The 18,791-nt window shown below is 41.9% G+C and overlaps 1 protein-coding gene across 2 annotated transcripts in view; it reads right to left on the reverse strand.

The window, feature by feature from the left end:
- TTC6 (tetratricopeptide repeat domain 6) overlaps window positions 1–18,791 on the reverse strand; it is a 1,585,904-nt gene that overhangs the window by 38,086 nt on the left and 1,529,027 nt on the right. Inside the window, exon 29 of one of the 2 annotated variants that reach the window (XM_078659351.1) lies at window positions 1,822–1,974. The exons of the other annotated variant lie outside the window; for it this stretch is intronic. Within the exon in view, the coding sequence (XP_078515477.1) occupies window positions 1,822–1,974 (153 nt within the window). The remainder of the gene's footprint in view (window positions 1–1,821; window positions 1,975–18,791) is intronic. 2 annotated transcript variants of the gene reach the window in all.

Consider the following 18,791-nt stretch of genomic DNA (forward strand, 5'->3'; position numbering starts at 1 on the left):
CTTGAGGGCCGCAGCAGTGATTTTAACAGCGGAAAATGAGGGGTGGGCACCCTTGAAACACAAAATAAAAGTAGAAACGGGGTGGGCACCCGTTAAGGTGCATAAATAGCTCCAGAAATAATTAAAATAAGCGGGGTGGGCACCCGCAGGGGAGCCATTTTGGTGGAATCCCTACGCCGGGGATTCCCTCAGGACAAGGAGTAGCGCTGCAAAGCCCACGCAAGGGAAATGTAGCGCTTCCAGCGCTAGAGGCAGCCACAGCCGGGGGCAAGGGCAAAGGCACAGCAAAAGGTCCTGGAGGTCAGTGAGGCAATGCAGGGCCCAGGGGCCAGCACACAGGGCACTCCAGCAAGGAGACATCCCCCATGGCGGTCCCTCCTGGGCCCCACCATCAGCAAAGCCCCCTCTGTAAGGAACCCAAAAAGTAGAAGAGTCCCCCAATCATCCTAGGCATCCAGGGGCTGGGCAGGGCCCATGGAGGCAAGCCTTCCCCTGGGCCCCAGCAGCAGCACGCCCCTGGTAGATTCAAGTTGAGCACAAGAACATTTAACATGAGGTCACAGCCTATTTTTATACACCAAATCCCTTTGTCTCTAGGGTGCAGGGTGGGGGGAAACCAGATGCAGCTAGTTCTGGGGCACTTTGTTTTGCTCAGCCCCTCTTCCCATTCACAGGACAGGCTAGGGTCATCAGTCGCACCACAGGGGGCGGAGCCGCCATTGTGGAGGGAAAGCCCAGCCCTATTCAGGTCCCAGGTGCAGCCCCTCCCTGCCATCAACATGCAGATCTCCCCATTCACCACCGGGGCAGACCCATCCTGACTTCTGGAGCCAGTCACACCAGCCAGCTCCAGCCAATCACAAGCCAGACAGTCAAATCACATTTACTGCACAGGCAGGCCAACTTCTAGAAGTAGCACTTCCACACTAGACACATGAATGCCACATACATCATCGCGCAGCATTCAATCTCACGAGTTCGCACATAGCAAACTCGAGCCTGCAATCCCCACACATCAGGAACTACCATGGACACACATATCCCCATGCATTCCTATGGGAGGGCAGGCCAATCTCACCTCATGCACTCGGGGAGCGTGCGCACTTTACACTGTGCCACAGTGCTAAATTGCGCAAAGACCAGAAATCACTATAATGATGTAACATTAAAAAGTCAAAAAGTTCAGGGGTGAACCTGCCAGAAGGGCCAAGTCCAACAAAATCCCACGGGATTTAATGGGAATTATCTTTTGGCGAATGGTATGTCTCTTACCGCTGTGATCTAAATCAGGCCCATGGTCTTGTGAGCGGATCCCCTAGAATGCACAATCAATAAAAGATCTGCTGAGACAAGACATGGCACACAGTACAACACCTCTGACAAACAGCAGCACTCAAAGACAGGAGGATCTGGGCCACATGAAGGTCATCAAAAGGCTCATGTCAGCGGCATAGCTAGACCTGTGGCGGTCCCTGACGTTTGCCGCCCACGGCTGCCATATGTAAGAATGGGGGGCTGGCATTTCCTGCGTTTGCAGCCTGCGACGGCTGTAAGTAAGAGTGGGGGCAGAGGCCGCTGCCCCCAAAACTCGTGCCGCCGGGCTAGAACCCGCCCACTTGCTACGCCATTGCCATATGTAGAAGGCGTCCGGATATTGTTTATTGTTAAAGTGTTCACATTTATTTATGTTCCATCTTTAATCATCGATACATTAGTTTCAATAGATGCATAAAACAGTAATTGAGCATGAACCCAACGACCTCGGGTCCCCTCCTCTTACCCACTCCCCACCCCCCAGGAAGTCCTGGGATGGTCACTCACCTTTAGTGCTGCAGTGATGTCCTGAAGAGCAGCAAATGTGTCTCCCATCTGCAGGCTGAGGATGGCCCGTCCCTCAAAGGCCAGGTGACACTTGGCATCAATGTCCAGTGCTACAGTGAACTGGTTCCAGGCTTTCTGAAATTTCCCCAGACTCTGAGTATGGAGACAGAGCAGCGTCAGCACAGCAGGAAGTGACCACCCGGCCAGCAAGACTTCACCCAGACACAACCAGACTGTGCACACCCCCAGGAAGACTTCACCCAGACACAACTACACTGTGCACAAAGCCAACAAAACTTCACCCAGACTCAAACAGACTGTGCACACAGAAAGACTTGGCCGAAGGAGCATTTGTTTGGGGGCAATCACCACGCCTCAAGGACTCCAGGTCCCAGGACACCGCTGGCCACATGCAGCCCCTCCCAACAGCAGCAGCTGCTACTTAACACCTCGCGGCACCCACTGCGCGGAATGCGCGCGAACGCGTGCCGGGCGAAGCCTGGGCCAAGGGCGGGCCTGTTTGAGCCCGGCTGGGCCCCCCCTCTGACATTGACCGCCTGCAAAGTTAGCCATCTCACTTATATTTGTTTGTATTAACTTGCATTACTATCGTGTGCGTAACTCAGTGTTCCAGGAAGTTTGAAATGTCTGGACGTGAAGGAAAGGGGAGGAAGGCCGCAACTGGTGGCTATGTGGCTGGGACACTCGATCAGTTCATTACAAGGGCCACATCGGTACTGACGCATGAGATCGAAATTACTGAGCGCCGCCTTTCACAGGATCTAGCCCTTGCTAAATGCTCATCTTTGGGGAACCTAATGCTGTCACGTACTCCAGAGCGGCTTAAACCTCTAGCCATCGATCTAGAGGCCCCAAGTCAGACCAGTAACCAATAACCAGAGGAAATGGTGACTATCGGGATTGATGGGGACTCTAGTATGCCGGTTCAAATCAATCATAATATACCAACAATTACAGCCGGCGGGGTAGCTACTCGCGAATCTATGGTGTCTGTGACCAAGGCTCCGCCTATTCCATTAGGGCATACACTGGGTGCGGTCTCCAAAAGGAAGCGAGGTGGCGGTCTACAGAGGGGAAAAAACTGAAGATCTGGCATGTGTTGCACCTACTATCTCTGGGCCTCAATATGTGACTACATCTGCACCTAGTATCCCATCTACGACTTCTTCTGCTGGTTCTCTGTCCATGATGGACGAGGGTTTCTGGTTAAAAGTTGGTGGTCTTTTTACATCCTCCATACAGCCTATTCTTGCCGGGCTGCTGTCAATTGAGAACAGATTAGCGAAATTTGAACAACTGACCACAACCAATTTTGAGTGCATTAAGAATAACCTGCCAAAGAGTGTTCAAGATAAAGAACTGTCGTTAAATGGACCCATGAGTATTCCTGAAACTAATCTGATCTCCCATGTGGCGGATTCTGATCCAATAGAAGGCACTTCTCGGGTGAACACTGGAGCTGGACTCAGTGCCAAGGGTATTGCAGATCCGCAGGGAATTTTGGATTCCACAAAGGGCTAGCCTACAGAAGATCACTCATTGTGAGAGGGTACGGCTAAATTCTTGCAGGAAGGGACTATATAATACTAAGGAGCATAAGAACATGCTGCCACATATTGACATACCACCTGAGTCCGCACCCTATGTTGTTGTTCTTACAGGCGTTCCAGCTTTAGACAAAGGCAGTGTTGAATCGTATAAGGAATTAAAGAATAAAACGATTCACTGACTGAATACCAACAGACCCCTTCCCCCATTTATGCACAGTCAAATATTGTTTGCACGCAGAGTGAGCTGGGTGGGCCAGAGAACGAAAGACATAGCGGGTAATTGCATAGTCATCAATTTTCGAGACAGTCGGGTAGTCAGTTTCATTTGCTAGAGGCCCTTCCACACAATGAGAACTAGTATTCAGACCTTTGACCTCAGCTATTTTTATGCCCCTCCAATGCGAATGGAGCACTTTGGTTTGTAGGGAAAGACAAGCGAAAGGGGTTTTTCGCATGGCAATGTCAGTAATAGAACCGGGCAGGATGGTTTTGGTTTTGTCCCCAGTATCCCTCTTAGTAATAGATTCAGCGTACTTGATATGGTGGACTGACTAATTCCAAACAGGTCTAACCAGCAGAGTGATATTACTTCGGATATGAGGGCTGAGACCACGAGACAACAGTTAGGTCGAAGTGATATGTCGGGCCCTATAGCGAGACCCAGAGATACAATAGTTGATACCTGTGAGGAGGCGGGGCGTCTTACAGCTGTTGCCAAATCTAATAATTGTATATCTAGTAAGGGGGACCTTACATCTGAAACATCTATGACTACTGACAACATTGTTGTGTCTTCTATAGTTATAGACAGACGCGATTTGGAGGTGACCCTCGAGAGTAATCAACTTCCGAGTAAACACAGACCCAATAGAGGAGAATTGCAGAGCGAGATAGGGAGCTCAGGGGGAGTTATCACTATTTCAACAGATGCACGGCCAATATTTAAGACGTCAGAAAGGAGTAATATTCTTAAGATGCTATCGTGGAATATTGCAGGGCTCGCATCCAAGGTGAGAGATCCCTCTTGGCTTACGTTTATAAAGGATTACTCTATCATCTGCCTACAAGAATCATGGGCAATTGAGGCAGCACATATAAATGGCTATCGCACATTCCATACCCATGCCAGTCCTAGTACGAAGGGACGTAATAAAGGGGGATTATGTACCTATGTGTCTAACCTGGCGGGTGAATTGGTAGTGAAACTTGAGTATGGGTCCGAATTCTATCAGATACTGTCAGTAAGTTCTGGGGGCAAGAAGGGAACATTTCTTATACATTTTTATAATAACATCCCGAAAACTGAAATCAGTAAGGTATTAGAAGAATTGTGTCAAATCCTGAAACACATAGAGGAACACCTGCTGGGGGATATGTGCTTAATATGGGCTGGCGATTTTAACTAGTCTCTATGCCCATATAACTACATGGGTATTTGTGGTATGGGCAAAGATAAAAAAGACCCTCTAATACACTTTTCCCATACTATTGCGGAGGACTTGCTGAATGAAATTATTTTTCAAATTTACCTGGGTTTTGCTAACGAACTATGTATGCCCCCAGTACAATTTGAGCCTACCTTTATTAGGAGGGGGTGCAACCCAGTAATTGACTTTGCTCTTATGTCAAAAAGGTATTCTTGCAATGTTTATACTTGCAAAACATCCGAAATAGCGATGAGTGACCACCTTCCGATCAGGCTACATTTTTTCCTTGCAGGGAGTAAAAATACCTCCAAAGCAATAGAATCAACATATAATTACAAAATAAATCTTGCAAGGATAAATGGATACACTATAGACTGGACCAAAGTGGAACCTATGGTTTTCCTTGAAGCCCTAATAAAAAACAAATACAGTTATTTCGAAACATGCCTCTCGCAGACAGATGATAACGCACTAGTTTCCGAGGCCTTCCTTAGAATCACAGAGGATATACAAAATCTTCTCACAGGGACACAGAAACAGGGCATGAGTAAGGCACAGGGCTGGTTCAACAGAGACTGTAGTAAGGCACATGCCCATTTAATGAAGGTCCTAAAACAAGAGACCAAACGTAAGGAAGAAGTGAGGCTGGCCAGAACTGATTATCAACTAGCAATTAAAAAGCATAAGATCCAGTTGAAAATGGAAGCATGGCAGGCGTTACATCAGGCCTGTATAACAAAGAATAACACAGGTTTCTGGCGGGCCGTTAATGCCCCCTTCTTCACAGAAAGGGAAACCGATATTATCGATGTGGCAATAACGGAAGACAAATGTGTTAATTATTTTAAGGATCTTTATAAGGCTGATGTCTTAACCCAGAGTGTTGGAATTCTTGCTGCGGAGGGAGATGATAATGTTCTTATTACATCCTTTCCCTTGAACATCGAATTCTCCTATGAAGACGTTTTGACAGCCATTCATGAGAGTGCCTCAGGGAAAGCCCCGGGGCCGGATGGTGTGCCTGTGGACGTTTACAAGTCTAACACTGAGCTATGGGCCCCGCTCCTAACAAATGTTCTGAATAGCTGTAACAGACATAGGTTTATCCCCACTTGGCTAGAAGCTACTGCGATTCCCATCTTCAAAAAGGGAGATAGAAATGAACCTAGTTGCTATCGTCCAATCTCACTTCTGGATTCACTTATGAAAGTCGCCGGGCGGGTTATTTTAAATAAATTACAATTTTGGGTTGAAGACATGGACTTACTATCGAAGTTTCAAAATGGGTTTAGGGCAGGATTAGGAACGATTGAACAGGGATTAAATCTAGCTCTAATCATAGGTAAAGATGTACTAGCAAAAAGGGAAAAACTTTTTTTAAAGTTTGTCGATTTAACCGCTTAAACCATGATTAACTCTGGACCACCATGAGAGAGATGGGTGTTGACCCGAATTTGCTATTATTTATCAAGGAGCTATATAGGGGAGCGGGGGCAAAGGTCTGGTATGGGAAACGGGGAGAATGTACAACTAAGTTTAGCATAAACAAGGGAGTTAGACAAGGTTGTATCCTTGCCCCGTTTTTATTTAACCTATACATAAACAGTGTAGGTTTTTTCTTGGCTCAGGACAGGCAGGATTACCCTCTGATTGAGAGCACCCCAGTCCCCATTTTATTATAAGCGGATGACGCAGTTATCATGGCGCGGACACAGATAGGTCTTCAAAGAGCTGTCACCAAATTTACAACCTATATGAAAGCTAGAGGTTTAAAAATAAATAAATGTAAAACTTTTACTATGTGTTGTGGGATAAAAAAGGGCAATACATGTAAGATTTTTATTGATACTACAAAAATAGAAACGATAGACAAATTTTCTTACCTGGGCATTAATTTTGAGAAGTCGGGCTCATGGTCATCAGCTGTAAACATGAAAAAATTGTCTTTCTCTAGAGCTATAGGTGCTGTTCGCAATTTTTTGAACAAATTGGGCGGCCGACCTGTTCCGGAGGGATCACTGACAGAATATCGAGGAGCAAAATATCGACCTGCCAAAGTATCGTGGAGAAAATATAGAATGCCAGAATATCGACTTCCTATCTACAAACAGGTAAGTACAAAAATATCGACTCCAAAAAATATAGACAGTCAAAATATCGAATTTTTTAAATGTCTTAAAAGTAATTTAAAATTAATATAATAATAAATATAATTAATTTAAACATACTAAATAAACTTAAAATTAATAAATAATTAATGTAACTTAAAAAAAGAATAATAATTTTATTACCTATATATATATATATATATATATATACATATATATATTCACTGAAAAAACCGTGGGTTATAGACCATATATAGTTAGGAATTAGCATTTAAAAAACCTTATTTTACTCACACAAAACCATTGAAATTCCATATATAGTTAGTTGTACTAACTATATATCGCGCATCCGCAATCCACTGCTGATGATGTCACATATTACATCATTCATGACATGGTCAGTGACATCACTGATGACATCACTGATGACATCTCAAATGACATCACTGATGACATCACTGATGACAACATCCAGTGACTGTATGTTTCTGTAAAGTTAAAATATGTCTTATATATTGAAGAATGAGTGGATGTATAAGTGTCTGGATGATGTATTTAGTAGGTGCATGACTGACTGTATAAGTGAGTGATTAAATGTGTCTCACTGAGTGCATGGGTTAGTGACTAAACTGTTTTAAATTGTGCACCATTGTGTCTGTTGTTTTGTAATCTGATGCATGTGTTGATCATTAGCTATATGACTAACTATATGGGTTATTGATTAGTTGGCCAAGTATTTGTATGTGAGACTGAGTGTGTGTGTGGGTGTCTGGGAGGTGTATGACTCTGTGCATAGATGTGTGAGCAGTTGATTCACTAGATGTATGGGTTCAAAAGTGCATGTGGAAACAGCTGTATGGGCGGTTTACTGTGTGCATGAGTGTATTGGTGAGTGAATGGATATCTCAGTGCTACATGTCAAAGTAAGTACATATGTAAAACACAGTACATGTGGTAGTTGACATATATAAATAACTGTGCATAAGAGCCAGTGAATGTGTGAGTGGCTGTATGGATTATTGTGAACTTGTATCAGGGATTGTATAACAGAGTAAATATGTGTTATTATATGTTTCAATAAGTAAGGTGTGTTTAACTATATAGTTGAGGAAATGGAGGTGTGATTGATTCTTTGCAAGACTGATTAGGTGTGTGAGTAACTCCATGGATGAGTGACAGTCTGTGAGTGTCTGTTTACACTGAGTGTATCTAAGGTTATATTAGAGTCTGAAGAGGTTCATCGTATCATCACATGAATGATGTCATGAGTAATGTCAAATGAGATGTCATCAGTGATGTCATCAGTGATGTCATTTGAGATGTCATCAGTGATGTCATCAGTGATGTCACTGACCATGTCATGAATGATGTAATATGTGACATCATCAGCAGTGGATTGCGGGTGCGCGATATATAGTTAGTACAACTAACTATATATGGAATTTCAATGGTTTTGTGTGAGTAAAATAAGGTTTTTTAAATGCTAATTCCTAACTATATATGGTCTATAACCTATGGTTTTTTCAGTGAATTTTCAAGGTTTTGTAAATGCTAATTCCTAACTATATATGGTCTATAACCTATGGTTTTTTCAGTGAATTTCATAGGTTTTTTAATAGCAAATCTTTATAAAAATAATACATTTTAAATCGAATTTTATATTTTATAATTTTTTAATTTTTTTTTAATATTATTTTTGATGCGCTCCCGGGGCGCGGACAGGTGAACGCACGGGTAAGCGCAATCTTGCGGCGCGCCCCGGGGCGCGTACTGATGCGCGTCCCGGAAGCGCTATTGCCGCGAACGAAAACAACATCGTGACGTATCGCGTAGCCGCCACGCCTTGCGTCATAAGACACGTATCGCGTAGCCGCGAGATGCGTCTTATGACGCACCGCGTAAGCGCACCCGGAAGCGCATACGATCGCGCAACGTAAGCGCCCCGATGCGCTTATGATACACGCCCGGGACGCGCCCCGGGGCGCGTAGCGTAAGCGCGTCAAACCATGTGACTTTAAAATAACACTTTTCATTGGTTCAGAACTTTTTTTTTCCAAATTGTGTGAAACCCACCCATTTCTCTCACTATTGCTTTGTACTTGGAGAGAGCAAGAGCTGTTCTGTCTACTCTATCTCCTACTTTTCTGATCTCCAGCAATGGCTGCAAGAGAGTCATCCAGCAGTGATTCAGATGGATTTTTAGATGAGGACCCTCCTCAGCAAAAGAAAAAAAACCATTTAATCTGGAAATTTTACGACATCCCTGAAGGACAGAAAAAAGTCAACGCTCCCAAAGTAACCTGCAAAATATGTGGGAGTAGTTTATCCAGAGGCAATCCTCTGAAAAAATATAGTTTTGGAAATGCTAATTTGATCAGGCATGTGAAAAGAAGACACCCTAACAACTTTGCCAGGGAGAGTGTCAGAGAGCTGGCACGGAATGTACCCACAGATGGCGGCAGCACCTCCACTGGTGGAGCAACACCTTCGGGACCACCCCGTGGAAGAATGGTCCCTAACATTCAGCCGGTGTTTGCAGGCATCAAATTTTTGTGCACGGAGTGTGACGAACTGCTCTGCTATGGGGAGCAGAGTGTTGAACTCATTGCCCTAAAGAAACAGCAACACCGCTGCTCTTCCAGTCCCTAAATTTTCAATTTTTTTTGCTCCTGTTGAGCAGTTTTGGAATCCTTGTTTTTGTTTTTCCCTTGACAAAAATCCAAAAAAAATATAAAATTGTTTTAAAAAGTCTAAAAAAAATATAAAACAAAAACAAAAAAAAAATATATAAAACAACAAAATCAAAAAAAAAGTTCTTTTCAGAACTACCTCCAATTTATAAAAAGAAGCTTTTTTTTTTTTTTTAAAAAGTCTGTCATTTTTTATCTCCATGGTACGCTCCCCCGTACGCTCCCCGGTGCGCGTACCGGGCGCTCCCCCCCCGCGAAAATCGAATTTTTTTAAAAAAAATTTTCACCCGCGGGAGCCTTTTATGGCCCCCACATCAAAAGTAGGGGGTCAGGGGGGTGTACCCTGCCCCCTTTTGCTCATTTCCCCCCTTTGATTCTTGCCACCTCTTGTGTCTCAATCCTACCGAGACACAAGATGGCGGCCGCTGCGGACTGTTTCGAATGTTTACAGACACCCGAGAACCAATCAGCTTGCCGTGCGCAAGTCGCGTGGCGCGCCTGGAGCGCTCCCCGGTACGCGTACCGGGCGCGGCTCTAGATATATATCTTTTTTTAAACCTAATTAACTCAAAATTCACAGGACCACATATCTTGAGACCTAGCAAAGGCACATCGGGCAAACAATATCTACAATTTTGCCAAGTTTCGTGGAAATCCATTCAGCCGTTCGAGCTAAAAGTGAGGCCAACCGCCCTATGGAAAATTGCATGGCAAAAACACGTTTTGGGACCCCCCTTTTTTCTCGGCCCCCCCTTGACGACCCCCCCCCAAATTTTCAGTGGCTGCTCAGAAACAAAATGTTCCATTTTCCTGAAAATTTCAGCCAATTCCGTCCACAAACGCCAAAGTTATTAGACATAGAATTTTCAAAAATCCCATAGAGAAAAACTCCTAACTATATATACCTACTGGCGACCGCCAGTAGGTAATATACATATATATATATATATATATATACATATATATATATATATATATATATATATATATATATATTCACTGAAAAAACCATAGGTTATAGACCATATATAGTTAGGAATTAGCATTTAAAAAACCTTTTTTTACTCACACAAAACCATTGAAATTCCATATATAGTTAGTTGTACTAACTATATATCGCGCACCCGCAATCCACTGCTGATCATGTCACATATTACATCATTCATGACATGGTCAGTGACATCACTGATGACATCTCAAATGACATCACTGATGACATCACTGATGACAACATCCAGTGACTGTATGTTTCTGTAAAGTTAAAATATGTCTTACATATTGAAGAATGAGTGGATGTATAAGTGTCTGGATGAAGGATTTATTAGGTGCATGATTGACTGTATGAGTGAGTGAATAAATGTGTGTCACTGAGTGCATGAGTTAGTGACTAAACTGTCTTAATTTGTGCATCATTATGTCTGTTGTTCTGTAAACTGCTGCATGTGTTGATCAGTAGCTATATGAGTAAGTATATGGGTTATTGATTGGTTGCCCAAGTATTTGTATGGGAGACTGAGTGTGTGTGTGTGGGTGGCTGGGAGGTGTATGACTCTGTGCATAGATGTGTTAGCAGTTAATTCAATAGATGTATGGGTTCAAAAATGCATGTGGAAACACCTGTATGGGCGGTTGACTGAGTGCATTGGTGAGTGAATGGATATCTCAGTGCTACATGTCAAAGTAAGTACATATGTAAAACACAGTACATGTGACAGTTGACATATATAAATAACTGTGCATAAGAGCCAGTGAATGTGTGAGTGGCTGTATGGATCATTGTGTACTTGTATCAGGCATTGTAAAAGAGAGTAAATATGTGTTAGTATATGTTTGAATAAGTAAGGTGTGTATAACTGTATAGTTGAGGAAATGGAGGTGTGATTGATTCTTTGCATGACTGACTAAGTGTCTGAGTAACTCCATGGATGAGTGACAGTCTGTGAGTGTCTGTTTACACTGAGTGTATCTAAGCTTATATCAGAGTCTGAAGAGGTTCATCGTATTATCACATGAATGATGTCATCAGTGATGTGATCAGTAATGTCAAATGAGATGTCATCAGTGATGTCATCAGTGATGTCATTTGAGATGTCATCAGTGATGTCATTTGAGATGTCATCAGTGATGTCATCAGTGATGTCATTTGAGATGTCATCAGTGATGTCATCAGTGATGTCATTTGAGATGTCATCAGTGATGTCATCAGTGATGTCACTGACCATGTCATGAATGATGTAATATGTGACATGATCAGCAGTGGATTGCGGGTGCGCGATATATAGTTAGTACAACTAACTATATATGGAATTTCAATGGTTTTGTGTGAGTAAAAAAAGGTTTTTTAAATGCTAATTCCTAACTATATATGGTCTATAACCTATGGTTTTTTCAGTGAATTTTCAAGGTTTTGTAAATGCTAATTCCTAACTATATATGGTCTATAACCTATGGTTTTTTCAGTGAATTTAATTGGTTTTTTAAAAGCTAATATCTATAGCTGTAAAATGTATTTTTCTTTAAATCAAAAAATGTATTTTATATGTTTATTAATATTTTTTTATTATTATTATGCTTTGGTTCGCTCCCGGTTCGCGAACCGGGAAGCTTCCCGTTAGCTTAATTTGGTGCCGCGACCCGGTCCGCGAACCAGTAAACGTTCCGTTTGCGCAACTGCCGCGTTAGAAATCAACATCGTGACGCGTCGCGGAAGCGCGACGTATCACGTTGTCGCGTAATGCATCTTATGACGCACCGCATTAGCGCACCCGGAAGTGCTCCGGTACGCGAACTGAGACGCGGGGCGCATCGCGAAAGCGCGACGTATCGCGTTGCCGCGTAATGCGTCTTATGACGCGCCGCGTTAGCGCACCCGGAAGTGCTCCGGAGCGCGAACCGAGGCGCGAAGCGCAGCTCCCCGGAAGCGATCCGGGGCGCGTTCCGCAGCGCGTAACATAAGCGTAACAGGTCATGTGACTTGTTAATAAAACTTTTCATTGGTTCATTTCACTTTTGGTTTCCTAATGATGTAAGGCTAGGTCATGTGACCTAAAAATAACACTTTTCATTGGTTTAGACCTATTTTTTTTCCAAAATGATGAAAACCCCTCCTTCTTTCCTCACTCTGACTTTCATCTTTGTGAGAGGAAGACCCTTTGTGATCACTGAGCAATGGCTTCATTGGTAGCTTCAGCTGGTGCACCCCCACCACCACCACCACCTCCTCATGGGAAGAGAGGACCACCTCCACAGTTCATTAGCAACACAGAGGAGGAAGAGGATGAACAAGAGGAAGAAGAGATACAGGCTCCACAGTTTTTACAAGAGGAGCCCCGGGTTTCTCATCGGAAAACTAGTTTCATTTCGCAGTTTTTTTCAATCCCTGAAGGGCAGAAAAAAGTTAATGCTCGATATGTGACGTGCCTGATATGTAAAGAGGACTTATCTAGAGGCACCTTAAAGAAGTATAGCTTCGGCAACTACACCATGCATCGTCACATGCTGAGGTGGCATCCACTAAACTACAGCCGGGCAGAGATGCGTGACCTTCAGGACAATCCTCAAACTCCTGTGGCCAGGACATCAACACAGATATCTTTGTCAGGGCCAGATGCACGGGAAACCGTGCCAAACATTCAGGACAACTTTGTCCATATGAAGATTACCTGTTTATATTGCGGTGCATTACTCTCATGTGGCAATATGAGCATTAACTTAATCAACAGAGTATTTGAAAACCACAAGTGCTCTAAACGCCCCAGAAAGTAAAACATTTTTTTGCTCCTGTTGAGCCCTTTCCAATGCCTGTTTTTTGTTGTTGCCCCTCCAAAAAAAACAAAAAAAACATAAAACTGTTCAAAAAATACAAAAAAAACAAAAAATGTTCAGAAAAATAAAAAAAAATATAAAACAACAAAAACATTAAAAAAAAGTTCTTTTCAGAACTACCTCCCCTTTCAAAAAAAATTGCTAGAATGTTTAGCACTCTGGCAAGCTGTATTTCTTTTGGTTCGCTTCCTGGTTCGCTCGCCGGTACGCGAACCGGGAGCGAACCAAAAAAAAAAAAAAAAAAGAAGAGTAAGTATAAGGGAAGTAAACAGAGAGTAATGTTAAAACAAAGACAGCTATAGGGTCTAAACCAGAGATACTGTTTAATAGATTTATTTACCGAAGAAAAGAGGGAAGAGGATATAATTGTGAAAAACAAAATAGATAAGGAAGTGAAAGAAAAAAAGGAGAGTAGAAGAATAACAAAGAAGATTTTCTTGGAGAATGTGAGTGAATGTTCAAAATAAGATTAATACATGTGGAATAACAGAGAGAAAAAACAGAAAACAGAAAAGAAGAAGTAACACAAAAAGAATAATTGAAACAGCAAAGAAATGTAAATAACATAGGGCCATATCATCAACATAGGCAATAAAAGTTTTGCAGCTTTTATCGGCAGAAATGTGTCGCTAAAGCCGCTTTTGCGGCAGAAAACTGCCGCTAAAACCACTTTAGCAGCAGTTTTCTGCCAATAAAAACAGCAATAATTTTATTGGCTGTGTTCATAATATGCCCCTTAGTGTGCTTCAACTGCACAGAGAAAGCATAATGAACAAGTAGTGAAAGAGTGATCAGTCAAAGACACTAAGAGTAATAGAGACGGAGTGAGTGAACAAGAGTGAGGAACTATGAGAAGAGAGGGACTGAGAAAAGGAGTGGAAGGAGTAGAGTAAGTAGGTAATAGAGAAAGGAATGAGGGAAGTAGCAAAGGCAGGAAACTGAGGGTTAAAGAAATGAAGCTGTGGAACTAATAGTAGGTGAATGTGATAGAAATGTAACGAAAAGAGTACAAAACATTTACCTTATAATTGTCGTTAACTTACTCACTTTTTATTTTTATACTTTCAATCTGTGAAAGAGAGAACAAACATTTGAAAAATATTAAAACATGTATTTAAAAATTAGAAAAAAAAAGGGAAAAGATTGAAGGACAAACAGTTTTTCAACAACTTTGACACTTACAGAAGCTTCTGCTTCTCCAGGCCCCCTACATAGTCCTAAAGATATACATTGTAAACTAACAGTATCTTGATGCAGATGAAGTGAGGCCTATCTTAAAACATGGTGCATCTTTTGCACTGCTGTTGTCTCACAAAAGTGTCGCAAGACACTAACATTTTAAATGATTGTTTCAGGATGCCAATAAGATGTGTCCTATCCAGAGGTTTGTTTGAGGTGAGGCCTACTCAGGGTTCCAAATGAAATTTCGAGTTGTTGAAGAGAACAGAGGACATAATACATGTGAAGGTCTACCAATGAAGTAAGTCATGTCCACTTCACTCTTGAACAAACGCCAGACCTCTTCTGTGTCCGTGGACAGACCTAAACTTCATCTGCACAATGTCATTCGTAAACTTAGGAAACACTGGTGATGTAATTGAAAAATGTGGAGTTTCTTTTCCTCATTTCACAATCACATCACCTGTGTTTCCTTTGCTTAGGTACCTCATAGTGCAGATGGAGTCTAGCATATCAAAGAGTACACAGAAGTTGAGCAGTGTATACAACAATTTTGACATTTACAGAAGACTCAGCTTCTTATCTTGTTGGAGATGAAGTGAGGCCTGTCTTGCAACATGGTGCATCTTTCGCATCACTGCTGCATCGGTTTCATGTGGCACGGGTTTTTTACAGCATGACACATCTGCCTAGATGCATTAATTTGTAATTTTGTCGCCTCATAGCAAATCTTTTCCACCGCCACTGCGTCACAAAAGTGACGCACAGTGGCGCAAAAGAGGCATACACCTATCATAAATCTGTCCCTAACATTTTAAATGATTAATTCAGGATGACGATAAGGTGTGGCCTCTCCAGAGGTTTGTTTAAGGTGAGGCCTACTCAGGGTTGCAGATCAAATTTACGCTTGTTGTAGAATACAGAGGAGATAATACATGTGAAAGCCTACCAATGAAGTAAGTCATGTCCACTTCACTCTTGAACAAACGCCAGACCTCTTCTGTGTCCGTGGACAGAGCTAAACTTCATCTGCACAATGTCATTCATAAACTTAGGAAACACTGGTGATGTAATTGAAAAATATGGAGTTTCTTTTCCTCATTTTACAATCACATCACCTGTGTTTCCTTTGCTTAGGTACCTCATAGTGCAGATGGAGTCTAGCATATCAAAGAGTACACAGAAGTTGAGCAGTGTATACAACAATTTTGACATTTACAGGAGACTCAGCTTCTTATCTTGTTGGAGATGAAGTGAGGCCTGTCTTGCAACATGGTGCATCTTTCGCATCACTGCTGCATCGGTTTCATGTGGCACGGGTTTTTTACAGCATGACACATCTGCCTAGATGCATCAATTTGTAATTTTGTCGCCACATAGCAAATCTTTTGCACCGCCACTGCGTCACAAAAGTGACGCACAGTGGCGCAAAAGAGGCATACACCTATCATAAATCTGTCCCTAGCATTTTAAATGATTAATTCAGGATGACGATAAGGTGTGGCCTCTCCAGAGGTTTGTTTAAGGTGAGGCCTACTCAGGGTTGCAATTCAAATTTACGCTTGTTGTAGAATACAGAGGAGATAATACATGTGAAAGCCTACCAATGAAGTAAGTCATGTACACTTCACTCTTGAACAAAGGCCAGACCTCTTTTGTGTCCGTGGACAGAGCTAAAATTCATCTGCACAATGTCATTCGTAAACTTAGGAAACACTGGTGATGTAATTGAAAAATGTGGAGTTTCTTTTCCTCATTTTACAATTACATCACCTGTGTTTCCTTTGCTTAGGTACCTCATAGTGCAGATGGAGTCTAGCATATCAAAGAGTACACAGAAGTTGAGCAGTGTATACAACAATTTTGACATTTACAGGAGACTCAGCTTCTTATCTTGTTGGAGATGAAGTGAGGCCTGTCTTGCAACATGGTGCATCTTTCGCATCACTGCTGCATCGGTTTCATGTGGCACGGGTTTTTTACAGCATGACACATCTGCCTAGATGCATCAATTTGTAATTTTGTCGCCACATAGCAAATCTTTTGCACCGCCACTGTGTCACAAAAGTGACGCACAGTGGGGCAAAAGAGGCATACACCTATCATAAATCTGTCCCTAGCATTTTAAATGATTAATTCAGGATGACGATAAGGTGTGGCCTCTCCAGAGGTTTGTTTAAGGTGAGGCCTACTCAGGGTTGCAGATCAAATTTACACTTGTTGAAGAATACAAAGAAGATAATACATGTGAAAGCCTACCAATGAAGTAAGTCATGTCCACTTCACTCTTGAACAAAGGCCAGACCTCTTCTGTGTCCGTGGACAGACCTAAACTTCATCTGCACAATGTCATTCGTAAACTTAGGAAACAAAGGTGATGTAATTGAAAAACGTGCAATTTCTTTTGCTCATTTCACAATCACATCACTTGTGTTTCCTTTGCTTAGGTATCTCATTGTGCAGATGTAGTCCAGCATATGAAACAGTACCCAGAAGTGCAACACTGCATGCAACAACTTTGACACTTACAAAAACTTCAGCTTCTGCATGCCCCCTACACAGTGCTAATTATATACATTTTAAACTGATGGTATCTTGCTGGAGATGAACTGAAACCTATCTTGCAACATGGTGCATCTTTTACACAAAAGTGACCCACAGCGGCGCAAAAGAGGCGCACGGCCATCATAAATCTGACCCTAACATTTTAAATGATTGTTTCAAGATGCCGATAAGGTGTAACCTATCCACAGATTTGTTTCAGGTAAGTCCTACTCAGGGTTGCAGATGAAATTTAGGTTTGTTGAAGAATACAGAGGAGATAATACATGTGCAGGCCTACCAACGAAGTGAGTCATGTCCACTGCACTCTTGAACAAATGTCAGACCTCCTCTGTCTCCTGGAACAGGCCTAAACCTCATCTACACAATGTGATGTGTAATGTTAGGAAACACAGGTAATATAATTGAAAAACGTGCAATTTTTTTTGCTCATTCCACAATCATATCACCTGTGTTTCCTTTGCTTAGGTATTTCATTGTGGAAATGTAGTCTATCATATGAAAGACTACGTAGAATGTGAGAACTGTATGCAACAACTTTGACACTTACAGAAGCCTCTCCTTCTCCATGCCTCCTACACAGTTCTAAATGTACATCATAAATACAAACAGTACAGAATTAATTATACATGTTAAATGGTTTATTTGTGCTGTTCTCAGAATGTATCAAATTTCACTAAAAACAGTGACTTGAAGGTATTCATCATATAACAGCGGGGAAAAAAAACACAATCAAAATGATTGTGTTTAAAAAACCCATACAACATAACAAATCAGAATTCAGAACTCCTTAAAATTAACTTACTTTCCATGACGTTGAAGGATGTCCTATGAACAGCTTACACTCTGTTGTGCTGTTATTACTTTCAGCCCGCCACTTTCTGAAAGAAAACCTCCATCGTTTTGAAAAATATGTTACATACAATAAATGACTTCTCGCTCTCTACCACACGTTTCCACAAGGCCAAATCATGTAAGAGCCATTTATAACTCTTGGAATTCTTGTAAGCCAATCCCGTCATTTTGTATTTCCGCAACTTTCAGAATTAAAATGTTGAAGATCATTTTCACAATCCTGGACTAGTAATATCTTACCCTTCTTGCTCACTCATGTTCTACATTTCCTATGACACTGATACTGCTTACTATGAAGCAGACTTACACTACCTCTATGACTACTACAATTATTTAATTCTCTACATCACTTTTAATCACAAAGCAATATAAAACAGTAGACAGCATTGCAGACTTACATTCCCTCTACTCCATGTTTTGATTGGCTGCTTCAATTAGCTTATAAAAAGAAACAGTTTTTCTGAACTCATTCAAAGTGCAGTTATTTTTCCATTACGTCAAGTGTTATGGTAAGAAGTTATGTCTCTGTACTACACTTATCCTCAAGGCCAAATCGTGTAGGAGCCATTAGAACCTCTTGAAATTCCTCAGAGCACATCCCGAGATTCTTTCCCTAAAATTTTGGTTTTAAAAACACCAGGTAAGAATTTTTAAGGTCATACGGCAATTTTTTTTTGAAAATTAAAACAGAATCGTTGCAGAATGACCAGCCATTTCTAGACTTTAAATAAGCTGTGTAATGTCCTGATGTTA

Source organism: Lissotriton helveticus, chromosome 9 (genome assembly GCF_964261635.1).
Source record: "Lissotriton helveticus chromosome 9, aLisHel1.1, whole genome shotgun sequence".
Taxonomy (NCBI): Eukaryota; Metazoa; Chordata; class Amphibia; order Caudata; family Salamandridae; genus Lissotriton; species Lissotriton helveticus.